This window comes from Ailuropoda melanoleuca, chromosome 5 (assembly GCF_002007445.2).
Source record: "Ailuropoda melanoleuca isolate Jingjing chromosome 5, ASM200744v2, whole genome shotgun sequence".
NCBI classification, from domain to species: domain Eukaryota; kingdom Metazoa; phylum Chordata; class Mammalia; order Carnivora; family Ursidae; genus Ailuropoda; species Ailuropoda melanoleuca.
Window position 1 is genome coordinate 55,208,337 of NC_048222.1, and position 13,215 is coordinate 55,221,551.

Consider the following 13,215-nt stretch of genomic DNA (forward strand, 5'->3'; position numbering starts at 1 on the left):
AACTAAATGCAATTTGTGAACCCTGAATGGATCCAGGATTGGGAGTAGAAGAAAAACAGCCATAAGAGACCTTTTTTGGACAGACAAATGGATAAATGTAAACATGGACTATAGAGTAAGTGATATTAATGGACTAATGTTACATTTCTTAGGTATAATAATGGTTCTATGACAGGACAATATCAATCTTAGAAGATCCACATTGAATTTTTTTATGGAGTGTCATGATGTCTGCAAGTCTATTGTAAATAACTCAGCAAAACAAACTGTACATAGGTAGCTACATAACAGATACAGTAAAGCAAAAGTAGTTAAAAATATTAACTAGGAATCTAGATGAAAAGTATAGAGGTATTTATTCTACTAGTCTTTCAACTTTCCCATATTTGAGGAAAAAAATTCTTAAAAATCTGGGTAAAATTTAAGTTAACATGCTAACATTTGGCCAAAGTATAAAATATTAAAATATGTATATCCTACGATCCAGTAGTTGTACTTCACCAAATCTCCCCCTAAAGAAACTCACCCATATGCACACCAAAACATACACAGAGGTGAGAGTATGCATGCAATTACCTATGATTGTATTACATAAAATGCGACCTTCTTTGACCTTCATCTTACAAAGAGATGATCTCCTTTGCTGGCTTTGATGAAGCAAGGAGGCATGTTGGGAGGTCCACATGCAAGAAACTGAAGGCAGCTCTAGAAGCTAAGGGTAGCCTACAGTCAACAGTCTGAACCTCAAACCCTCAGTCCTACAGCTGCAACAAACTGATTTCTTCCAACAACCACATGTGCTTGGAAGTGGATCCTTCACCAGTCAAGATTCAGATCTTGGGATCTGAGAAAGAAATTGACAGCTGAAGGAGTCAGCAGAGTAGAACTGAATGACTTCTGAGGGAAATACATCGTTAGTATTTGGTTTTATAAAAAATAATGTTATAAATACATATGATCTAATGTACTTTGCTCACCCAACTCATAACTTGAAGAAATTTCTGTGGATAGAACACATTTTCCACATCTAGTAAAGTGAGATAAGACTGAACTGCATAAAGCCTTAATTGTCGATCTTCTGTTTCATCATCAAAACCTACAAAGAAATTGATACATCATTTTAACTTCCACTAAATTCTCTAAGGACTCTGTAATAAAACATTTAATTTTTGGATCTCTATTTTACAGAATGCAGTAATTTACTAACCTTCTGCAAGCAGTCTCATAAAGTTATTGGGAATATCAGGATGCATGACATCTCCTCCCACTGAAAACACAGCATTCATTGTCTGAATAAACCAAGCATTATCAGGGGCATATGTGTCCACAGTGTTAAGAACAAGTATACTTCCAAATGCCACTTATTAAAATTATCTTTTCTGCATCAATCTTTTGAAGAATAACCCCAACTCATCCTACTTTGTCATTTTTCTCTTAACCTCTTCCAATAAATTATTCTTTTTTTTTTTTTTTTTTTTTTTTTTTTTTTTTTTAAAGATTTTATTTATTTATTTGACAGAGATAGAGACAGCCAGCGAGAGAGGGAACACAAGCAGGGGGAGTGGGAGAGGAAGAAGCAGGCTCATAGCGGAGGAGCCTGATGTGGGGCTCGATCCCATAACACCGGGATCACGCCCTGAGCCGAAGGCAGACGCCCAACCACTGTGCCACCCAGGCGCCCCACTGTGCCACCCAGGCGCCCCCCAATAAATTATTCTATACTCCAGTTTTATGTGAAATAGGTGCTCAGTAAAAGCTTATTTAATAAGCTTAATAAACTAAGTTCATGTTGCTTCATCTAGCACTGTTCCTTGTACATAACTAAGCATCCAATAAATAAGTGTGAAATAATTTAATGAAATGTTCCAGCTGACTGAGGACAAAAAATGGAAAATGATCTACACTTCAAAGAGGCTTAAATGTGGCGTGTCTACCTGAACAAACTGTTTAACCTCTTTTCTAATCTGTTCCACTTCTAAAATTCTAAAGTTCTAAAATTCTATCATTCTGCTGGCTAGAGCTATAGCACTGGCTAGCACAAAACTATTCTTAAGCTATTTCCAAGACAACTATCTTAACACTCTGCATTTACTCTTAGATTTAAATAAGACATCTTAAAAAGAAGAGGATCTCCTTGGGACCTACAAAGTTACTCTAACTTTCAAAAAGCAAATGTCGGGGCGCCTGGGTGGCTCAGTTGTTAAGCGTCTGCCTTTGGTTCAGGGGATGATTCCAGGGTCCTGGGATCGAGCCCAGCATCAGGCTCCCTGCTCAGCAGGAAGCCTGCTTCTTCCTCTCCACACTCCCTCTGCTTCTATTCTCTCTCTCGCTGGCTGTCTCTCTCTCTCTGTCAAAAAAATAAATAAAATCTTTAAAAATCTTTAATAAATAAATAAATAAATAAAAAGCAAATGTGAAGAAAAGTGACATGTGAATGGAGTTCCCAACCACTTTACTGTGACAATTTCCAGTATAAACAGTGGAAAGGATAAATTTTAGCATGCTGATCCCTACTCCCAAGGCCCCCTTGCAGAACAAGAACTTTTACCAGAAAGGAAACTAAATGTGAAGTAAAGTCAAAGATAAAGAGGCACTGGGGCACATGGATGGCTCAGGCAGTTAAGCGTATGTCTTCAGCTCAGGTCATGACCCCAGGGTCCTGGGATCGAGTCCTGCACTGGGCTCCCTGCTCAGCCGGAAGTCTGCTTCTCCCTCTCCCTCTGCCTCTTCACCCCCCACCCCGGCTTGTGCTCTCTCTTGCTCACTCTCTCGCAAATAAATAAAATCTTAAAAAAAAAAAAAAAGATGAAGCGGCGCTGAAAGAGGAATCAGGGAGAGGTTCCTGTATCTTTACGCTCATAATACTGACCAATTGAGGGGAATCTGGGTGGCTCAGTCGGTTGAGCATCCGACACTTGATTTCAGCCCAGGTCATGATCTCATAGGTCTTGAGATCACGCCCCACATTGGACTTCCCGCTCAGTGGCAAGTCTGCTTGAGATTCTCTCCCTCTGCCCCTCCCCCCATTCTCTCTCTAATAATTAAATAAATCTTTAAAAAAATCCTGACCAATCAAATGAAAAGAACCAGGAAAAAGGCTATCCACTAAGAAGCCTACATAAAATTCCTGTTTTTGATAAGAAAGGCTTAAACATCAGGTATGGAAAAATTATCGCTGTATCTCTGACCTCAACTTGCAAGTGACGATATCTAAACCAATCATTCTAAAGTCACTGTGTAACTAAAGGTATTCATGACTCATGGTCCAAACAAAGGATATTTCTCAGCAAGCTCAGCTATTTTGCCAACCAAATTGACGATGATATATTCTTCTTTGCTCTGATGTAAATATTCAAGCATTTTCTGGACAATCACTGTTATATTTTGTGCATTAGTAATTCTGTAAAGAAGTTCCAGAGTCTATTTAAGAAAGAGGAATAAAAAAAGTATTATAAAACTATGCATGATAATTCCAATAAATACATGTTTATATTTTTTATATATTTATATTTTTATATATGTTTATAAAATATTTATAATACAGTTGATTCTCCCACTTTGCATAGGTCAACTGGGCAGCTGGTTAATAGGTGCTGAAGAAATGCACAAGAACTGAAGAAAGGTAGAACCTAGTGTCAAAAAAAATAATTATGATCAATTTCAAAGTCTAAAAGTCTTCTACTGATCTCAATATTACCTAATTCTACATAAAAGGACATATAAATAATAAAAAATTAAAGGGTTTATAATCTATCTTCTAAAAATAGAACAGCTTCTTAAACCTGTATTACTTATGCCTGTCTGTGCATGTGTATATACACACATACATACACATACAAAAATCCAGTCTTGCAAACTATATTTTCCGCACTACCCAAACAACAGAAAACAGCCCTTGAGTGGGTTTGTCAGCTGAGGGCAAATGGCCTCTCAACAGACAAAGGCTGGTGGCTCAAGTGCTTCAAAGCCTTAGCAAGCCCTATCAGAATCTCAGGCAGCAAGGAAAAACCATGTTAGAGCCACTTTCACAACGCTCAGGAATATAGCTCTTGCTTCTTCAAGTAAGATGAAGGAAAACCAGTACCATGGTAAGCTCCCATTTGGCTGGACTTTCTGAGGCCCTACATTAAGGTTCTAAAAATATTGTAACTCCCAGAAATCAGTATGAGACCAAGGGCGGTACTGAGAAGGTATCATTTACTGGTATTTTAGGATCAACAACATTAGCTGCAAAAGAATTTCCACATATCGTATTTGTCAAACTTATTCAAAATACCTTTAGCGCTCTTGATAATTTTTCAATCTTCACAGCCAGGATTTCAAGTACAAAAGATACCTGTTTCAGTCAATCTTTAACTCCATTTAAAATCTACAAAAAACACAGGTCCCCCTATCAATAGTTTTCAATTTATCTAGCTGTCTCAGACATGCTCCTTGTAGACTCTGAACTATATATTATATATTTTTAGATAATTTACACCCAATTTATTTCCTACTCTAGACCATGCAATTTAGCATTTCCAGAACTGCATGGGATATGGTATTAGGAACTGCATGGCTAGAGGTCTTTTATTCTAGCTCCTTCTTGTCTTCTTTCTCCCTGTAAGAAAGAAAGGTAATAAAACCAGCAAAAGGGAATCCCAGTTCAAAGCAACAGGTTACTTCATACCAGGGACCAAAGTTCTTGATATACAATTACTTATAGAGATTAGATGTGACAGTGGCACCCAAAGAAACAGTAGTGCAGTGCCTTCTTGGGGCACCACTGATATTCAATACCTTCCCCCAAAGAATTCAAACTATTTTTCTCACTACAGGTAAAAAACAGATCAGACTTGATAATTTTAAACAGGTCAGACATGATAATTTTATTTTCCCTTTGACTCTCATTTTTAAATGAGAGCCTCCAAATTAAATATAGCAATAAGAAAAGTGTACCTAAGTCAACTCTGTTCAATTTGGTAGCCAATCACACAAAGAAAACACTTGCTCTATGTCTGTTCAAAGTGGAAGAGCCATATAATTATTAGTTATTGTCCTTTGGTGCCTTATCATTTCTCTGGGATGCCCACACATAGGAATTAGTATATCTATAAACTTCCCAGATTCATCTGAGGCAGGTAACAATTTTGGGAAGATTAAAAATATGAATGCAAAAAGAAAAAATATGGGACACCTGGGTGACTCAGTCAGTTAAGCGTCCACCTCTGGATTCTGAGATCAAGCCTCACCCCAGGCTCCATGCCTGCTTAAGTTTCTGTCTCTCCCTCTCCCTATGCCCCTCCTTTTCTGCTCTCTCTCTCATAAATAAATACATATATATTTATGTAGATGACAATTTCTCAAAAATATGTTTGTTTCAAATAGCACCTTTTAAGGGCACCTGGGTGGCTCAGTTGGTTAAGCAACTGCCTTCAGCTCAGGTCATGATCCCGGGGTCCTGGGATGGAGCCCCGCATCGGACTCCCTGCTCAGTGGGGAACCTGCTTCTCCTTCTCCCTCTGTCACTCCCCCTGCTTATGCTTTCCTGCTCGCTATCAAATAAATAAATTAAATCTTAAAAAAAAAGCACCTTTTTAAAATTCAAAATGTATAATCTTATCTTACAATTGCTTAATGAAATAGTGTTCTTTCAATAAGCTATTTTCGCTCATTGCTTTTAAGTAATTTAGATGTTCAATAAATTAACTTTATTATTTTTAAAATAAAAAATAAAAATTTCTACTCAAAGGTCCCATATACCATTTTAAATGAAGGTACAGAGTAATTTCTTTCATGAAAATTAACAGAAATACTTATATGGACGCTCAATAGTCACTCAGCACACTGAAACTATTTTACAAAAGGAAAAAGTTGAAAAAAATTAAGTAAATTATACACCTTTCCTTCCAAGCAGTTCAAATCATTTTGGGGATATTTTTATTAATTCTTTCAAAATTCCTACATATTTAATAAAGAATGCATTAGCCTACTCTACAGATGTTAAGGGGAATATGAACAAATATTAATAGTCATAAATTACACTTTAAGTTGTGTTAACAGAAAGACCTGGAAACAGAATTCAAGTCTTCTCTTGGACCAAAAAGATATTAATGAATCCATACAAGTAACTAAACCCAGCTCCTCCAACTCATAGTTTAAATCCATTTGTGAGGATACTGACACAAGGCCTTTTTAGAAAAGCTCCTTAAATTTTAGTAGAAAGAATAAAATATACTCAAAAGTTAAAATACGTGTGTGTGTGTATACACATACACATACACAATGCCCACTACTTTATTCTCTTCATAATACCAAAAAAAAGTTTAAAAGTTCTAACACTTTGCATACGCTATTCAAAACAACAGTTTACCTCTCTTTTAATAATGGGATCAGGATGGTCTAAGCATTCAATTATTGTCATCTGGTGTTGAAGAGCCAGAGTGGGATCCTGTTGGATAACATAGGTAAGAGCCTTCAGTCCTAGAAACAAAGATTAAGTTATACAACTGACTGGAAACAAATAACCACCAAATTTCAAGAGCTCTCTTTGTAATTTCTGTCAAAACTATCTAATCAACTTGGGGCATTTGGGTGACTCAGTCATGATCTAAGGGTCATGAGATTGAGCCCTGTATCAGGCTCCACCCTCGGCAGGGAGTCTGCTTGAGATTCTCTCTCCCCCTGCTCTGCCCCTCCCCCTTCACGTGTGCATGCATGCACGTGCTCTCTCTCTCTAATAAATAAGTAAAATCTTTTTTTAAAAATTATCTAATCATCTTACCTAAATATTTGAGATTTATTTTAGGTGACAGAACAAATTTTCCAATGCACTTGGCCGCCTTCTCAAGTAATTCTGATTTAGGATAAATAGAATAAACTGTATGTACACATTCAAACAGAATAGCTAGAACAGAAAGAAAATATACAATGTCAGGGATCACGTTAAGGCATAATAAAAGAACATACTTGTATAGAATTCACAACAAAACAAACTAATTAAAGGTCAGTTTAAGTAAAAAATCTTATTTATGGAAAATGTTCAAAGATAGGAACCTTGTTATTTTCAGGCTTACAGTAATTAGGATTATGTTACCACAGCACAATCTAAAGATAATTATCTATATATTAATAGATAAAAATGATGAATTAATTCATGAAACAAATATTTACTGAAAACCTCCTATGTGCCAGGCATTGTTGTAATAGTACGGATACAGCAGTGGGGAAAAAAGACAAAAACCCCTGCCCTTAAGGAGTTCACATTCTAATGGACACACAGGTAATGTGTTCATTATTCCTATACAAACAGATGTTTCCAACACTTCTTGAATACTTTAAAATAATTTGTTCTTAGGCAGTTTCTACCACTTATACACAGAAACAATATATGTAAGTTTATTTTAATATAATCATTTTAGAATGCTGTAGCATTCATTTCAAAGTAGGACCACTTCATGAAAATCCTCAAGTCAGTTCTTTAAAGCCAACCTCAAAGAACATAGAACCAACAACTGAACATCTTGATAGTGTCCAAATTTGATTTTCTAACATTAAGATCTGATAAGTCTGATAGATGATCAAAGTTGACACTAAAATTTTTTTCAAACTCTTTTGAAGAGCCTAAGTCAAGGAGCTGGAGCCTTGCCACGGTAAAGATCCAGTGAACTATCACTACATCCTGCACGTGCTGTGGAATCACAGCAATGACAAGGGAGACATAGAATCAGCAGACTTAACAGTTCTACTACAAGTTGAAGCATATCCAAGTGTCCTTGATAGGATCACTTCTCCATTTCCAAAAGCCTAAAAAAACAATCGGATACTTTTTTGTGTACAAGACAGATCTTGAGTATTCAACTAGCTATGTTTACACTGCTAAGTTGCCTATCAATTGATTTACACCTCAATTTTGTGTAAAAAGCTTTATACAAACCTTTTCTATGGAGAGAGAAAGAAAATAAATCAGAAATATAAATTTCTCGGGGCGCCTGGGTGGCACAGCGGTTAAGCGTCTGCCTTCGGCTCAGGGCGTGATCCCGGCGTTCTGGGATCGAGCCCCACATCAGGCTCCTCTGCTATGAGCCTGCTTCTTCCTCTCCCACTCCCCCTGCTTGTGTTCCCTCTCGCTGGCTGTCTCTATCTCTGTCAAATAAATAAATAAAATCTTTAAAAAAAAAAAAAATATAAATTTCTCTTTAAGAAGGGAATAGACTTTAAAGAAAAACTTACAAAGTAAGTTAATTAAACCTAAAAAGATACTCTGTATATTCAGATGTTGTGCTATAAAATGTCCTTACTCTATGCTATGAAAAAAGGAGACTTTATGAGTTCATGAACTAAACAAAGAAAGGCTTGGTCAAGTGACTAACCAACTAAGGCAGAAGTGGATAAATCACTACTAAATCCAGCCTGTGAACTAAGAATAATTTTTACTTTTTTTTATTGAGATATAACTGACATATAACTTATATTAGTCTCAGGTGTACAATTACATTTTTTAAAGGTTGTGAAAAAGGGGCGCATAGGTGGCTCAGTCAGTTGGGTATCTGACTCTTGGTTTTGGCTCAGGTCATGAGCTCAGCGTCTTGAGATCGAGCCCCACGTCAGGCTCCCTACTCAGTGGAGAGTCTGCCTGAGATTCTTTCCCCTTTCCCCTCCCTCCCACGTCCTCTCAGCTCCTCAACCCTCCCTCCCACTCGCACGCTCTCTAAAATAAACAAAATCCTTAAAAAAATTTTAAAGATATAAATAAATTTTAAAAATTAAGGTTGTGAAAAAACAAAACAAAGAAGAATTTATGACAGAAACCTATGTTACCTACAAAGCCTAAAATATTTACCACCTGGCCCCCTTCTGAGAAAAAGTTTGCCAAACCCTGAACTTACAGGCCAGTCCTAAGTAAGATTAAAAATAATGCTGCTCCAGAGCTCCTGGGTGGCTCAGTCAGTTAAGCGTCTGCCTTCAGGTCAGGTCATGATCCCTCCGTCCTGGGATCGAGCCCCACATTGGGCTCCCTGCTCAGTGGAAAGCCTATTTCTCCCTCTCCATCTGCCCCTCCCCTCCACTCATGTGCTCTTGCTCCCTCTCAAATAAATAAAAATCTTTCCAAAAAAAATAATGATGCTCCATTTTCTACTGTAACTGACATGGTTTCCTTTACAGATCCCTGCCAGTCAGAACTCTTCTGCTATCAAACTGTGTAACTACAAAAGCTTCTCATTACTCACCTAAGCTTTTTTAGATGCTTACTAAGATTTCTGGAAAGCTAGCACAGGTGAAATTAATAGTTAGAAAATTGCACTTATTAGTCAACTTAGGCATAAATGAGCTGAAAAAGAATTTAACAGGTTAATTATTTTTCCACTGGAACAAAGTCCTTTTATTCCTCAGCTCTACAAAAATCTGAGTATAAGTGTACAAAATGAAATAGCAGCCACCCTGCTGTCTCCCCTCTACAGTGGTTTCAAAAAAGTGCTTCTGAAGATTTCTAAACATAAAAACACAATGTGAAGTTTTATTTTCTCTTCTAGAGCAACCCGCGTCCTAACCAAAATATCAAGTAAAAATTATCAAATTAAAAGTTAATAACATTCTAACATTCCTGACACTGTGGTTTTATCATAGGTATTTTGGGTTGGATTATGCACAAAGTTTGAAGTTCCACTCATACCATATCCTTCAAACTAGACTTCACTTTCATATGAAGTAAGTCTCTATCTACTGATCCGACTCCGGCAGGGAGATGTGGGTACTACCCTATGGGGGTGGAAGCCCAGGTTCTCCTTTGACACTTGGAAGAAGCAAGGGATCCTTGTTCTTTCTGGGTGGGGGATGGGAACATCTGCTGATACTATCCTGCTTGGGAAAGAAAGGGGCATTACTTCATTAGTACTCCCTACATGGCCTCCACTGACACTGCTGGGGTGGCCTGAGTATCCCTGACCAGTGGTGAAGGCTCCAACTCTCCACTAGGCTTCTCTAACACCACCCCAGCAAAGAGGGGAGAAGTACTTTGTTAACCCCCTATTCTTAAATATGTAAAATCCAGGCTTTCCACATCATGAGGAGGGGGTGCCCCTCCTCAACATCTGGCAGGAATGAAATTCTGGCTCTTCTCTTGGGCTTCTCCACCAGGAGTCCAGTGGAGGGTTGGGAAGCTGGTTACACCTGGTGAGGTGGAATTCTTGGCTTTCCACTCAGTCTTTTCTGCCATGATAAAATTTGTTCTGTATGATGCTTGGCTGGGAGAGAGGCTACTGTCTAAAAGTTTTCTATCTTGCTACTTTGCCCTTTTCTTGTCAGTCCTTTGGCTAGACAGCAGGCTTTTTTCTTCGGGCATTTTTGTCTGCGCCTGTCAGCATTTCCAGGTTGCTGGCTCTCCAGTATCCAGTTTGGGGACTATGAGGCAAAAAGAAAACCCAGGGTACTCACCGTGGCATTGTTCCTTGCATCCCAAGGTCCCTAACCAGTCTACCTTCGTTTCTACACCTTTCAGTCATATGTTAATTTTACATATAATATCCACTAAATGGGAAAAACAGGGAAATGCACGTCTATCTACTTTTGCTCATTCTGTTCCTTGTACTCCATTTTATATAATCTCCCAATTTATTAAACAGCTTACTAGTACCCTGCCTAAAAATCTTCCATATCTCTGGATTTATACAGTATAAAGTCCAAATCCATTTGGCTTCCGTGAGAGGACCTCTAAAATATGGCCTTTCCACTGCTCCCACTATGAACTGTCCATGCAGGCTGTGGTAAGTCAATATTCTCTGAAACAGTTTTAAACATCCCCACTTCTGCACCTTCTCTCTCATGTTCCCTCTGCCTAGACCCCCTAGACTTCCCTTCTGGCTATCTGAATCCTACCTACCTTTCAGGGCCCCATTACATCAATAATCCTTGTGTGTCCTCAGGCCCACAGTGATCTCTACCACCTCTGGACTCCTGTAATATTTATTCCCTGCACCACCCCCTTAGCATTCTATCTCATACTGGTATTATGCTTTCATATATAAGCTATTTCTCCTATTATACTGTAAATTCCTTGAAGGCAAAGACTGTATTTTACACTTCTTCATATGCTCTACATCACTTTGCACAATGCCTGGTACATAACAGTAGTCAATAAATGTCTATGATGTGCTTTATGTCTTGATTTAACATTAAGGTAAGTTATAATAATGGAACTGTCATAAAAATATGGTTTAGAAAGTAGAAAGACTAAAATCCAATCAGATAACTGATAAAAGTAATCTTCTTTTCCTTTAATTCAATTAAAACATATTACTCATTGATTAACCCAGTGCCAGATACTAGGTAGACACAGTCTCTTCCCTTATGAAGTTCATAATTTAAAATTCACATTCTTAAGCAATAAAATATTTATGTTAGCACTACTAGAGAACAGTCTACCATTGATAAAATCACTGTAAGTTATAAACCGTATCAATACAAAAAGGGGGGGAGCCTAACAATGGAAAGATTAATAAAGGAAACAAACAATAAGGTTTCCATGTCAAGGTGAACACTGGACTGACAGCCTACAAAGAAATGAACTGATGGTGTTGGTCCCAGAAATCACAATAAAGGAAAGGTGCCCTAGTGGAGAACATTAAAAAATATTTCCTCAGGTATACAGCATTCTCCAAATCAAAGGAACGGGTAACAGTGGCTATCTCTAAGAAGGGGAACTGGGTGGTGGGTGGTAAGGGTCAAAGAGACACTTACTGTTCACTGTATACCTTTGTGTGTACCTTTTGAATTTTGAACCATGTGCATATATTACCTATTCAAAAAAATAAAATTAAAGCTGAAAATGTCAATTACCAAAAAAACAAAAACAAAAAACTTTCTGTAAGAAAAAGAAAAGCAGATCCTTAACTAATTCTAAACAGAATTCCTTGAGAGCCTTTTAAATTCATCCTACACGCTAATTATATTATATCTCAAAACTTTTTAACTTGGCTGCCTGCAAAGACTCACACTTTTCTGGATTTTCTGACAGTTCCTAGCCAAACCACCTGTGTCAGTAAGGACCATCCTTACCTCTGGCCTGACTCTTCTCATTACACAGCAGGATCCTGGATAGTATCAACTGATCATTATGCTATACACTCATAAGGGCAGGGACTGTGTCTACCTCATTCTCCTTTAATCTCCCGGACTCATCATAGAGAAATAAATCAATCAACTCTTTCCTCAATCTCTCCCTAGTTTACAAATCAAGTTTTTGTTTTGTAAGCCTTCAATAAATACTGGTTGAACAAATGAATAAATCACTTCTGTTGCCTTAATTACCATTTATACATGCAAAACATAAATCTATCCTTTAAAATTTACCATTTCAATTCACTATCACGTACATTATCACGCCCGTACTAGTCTTACACCTGCAATCCTTTCTCCTTATTCCTACTCCATCTTTGTCAAGCACTTTTCTTACAGTTAAACTAGTGCAATTTCTGCCCTCTAGTCCACCCTACGTTTCTACAATCATTGTCCTTAAAGATTCACAGCTTATCACTGACTGAAAGAACAAGTAATGATCTTCCTCCCTTACTTCACAGTACTTTAGTAGATTAAGAAATGACTTCTCATCTGAGTTAATCTCTCAATGTCTCTTTACTGCTCTTCTCCAGAGCACGCAAAATTCAAGCTGTTTTACTTTGCTTCTGAATATTTCCAAATAGCCCAATTTCTTTACTGAGCTTTTTCAAACTAATCAATAAAGAACTAATAGTTCATCCCTTCACAGTCAATTAGATGCTTAGTGAATAGAAAACAATTTCAATAGATAAACAATTTCTATTAAAAAATAAATATTTAGAAAAGAGAGATAATTTTAATAATGAACTTAGGTCAACATTTAAAACAATGCCGTAATTTCAAATTATTTCTATTAGTTATCTAATGCTTGCACTGAAAAATAATAACCCAAAGAACCATCTTAAAAATTAACACACAGAATTCTTTTGGAATTTACAGTATTCTAACACACATTTTGCTACAATCCTGAAAAACACTGTTAATCATTAGAGTAGCATTTACATGTTACCTACCATATGTGACATTGTGATTTAACTCGGCTCTTCGTAAGGATTCATCAAGAACATCATACATTAATTCACTTGTCCTGTTTAAAAGATATTTTATTTGCAGTAGAATTATAGTATTATAACTCAATAAAACAGTTTTTCAAACTTCTCTCTCTTTAAAACTGAGGATCTA

The 13,215-nt window shown here is 37.1% G+C and overlaps 1 protein-coding gene across 2 annotated transcripts in view; it reads right to left on the reverse strand.

Annotated features, from left to right (window-relative positions):
* AP4E1 (adaptor related protein complex 4 subunit epsilon 1) overlaps nt 1-13,215 on the reverse strand; it is a 55,378-nt gene that overhangs the window by 26,283 nt on the left and 15,880 nt on the right. For both annotated transcript variants that reach the window (XM_019800942.2, XM_002920420.4), the window contains exons 8-13: nt 13,047-13,120; nt 6,764-6,886; nt 6,353-6,462; nt 3,281-3,420; nt 1,208-1,320; nt 978-1,096 (exon numbers count right to left, since the gene is read on the reverse strand). In XM_019800942.2, coding sequence (XP_019656501.2) covers nt 978-1,096; nt 1,208-1,320; nt 3,281-3,420; nt 6,353-6,462; nt 6,764-6,886; nt 13,047-13,120 — 679 coding nt within the window. The remainder of the gene's footprint in view (nt 1-977; nt 1,097-1,207; nt 1,321-3,280; nt 3,421-6,352; nt 6,463-6,763; nt 6,887-13,046; nt 13,121-13,215) is intronic.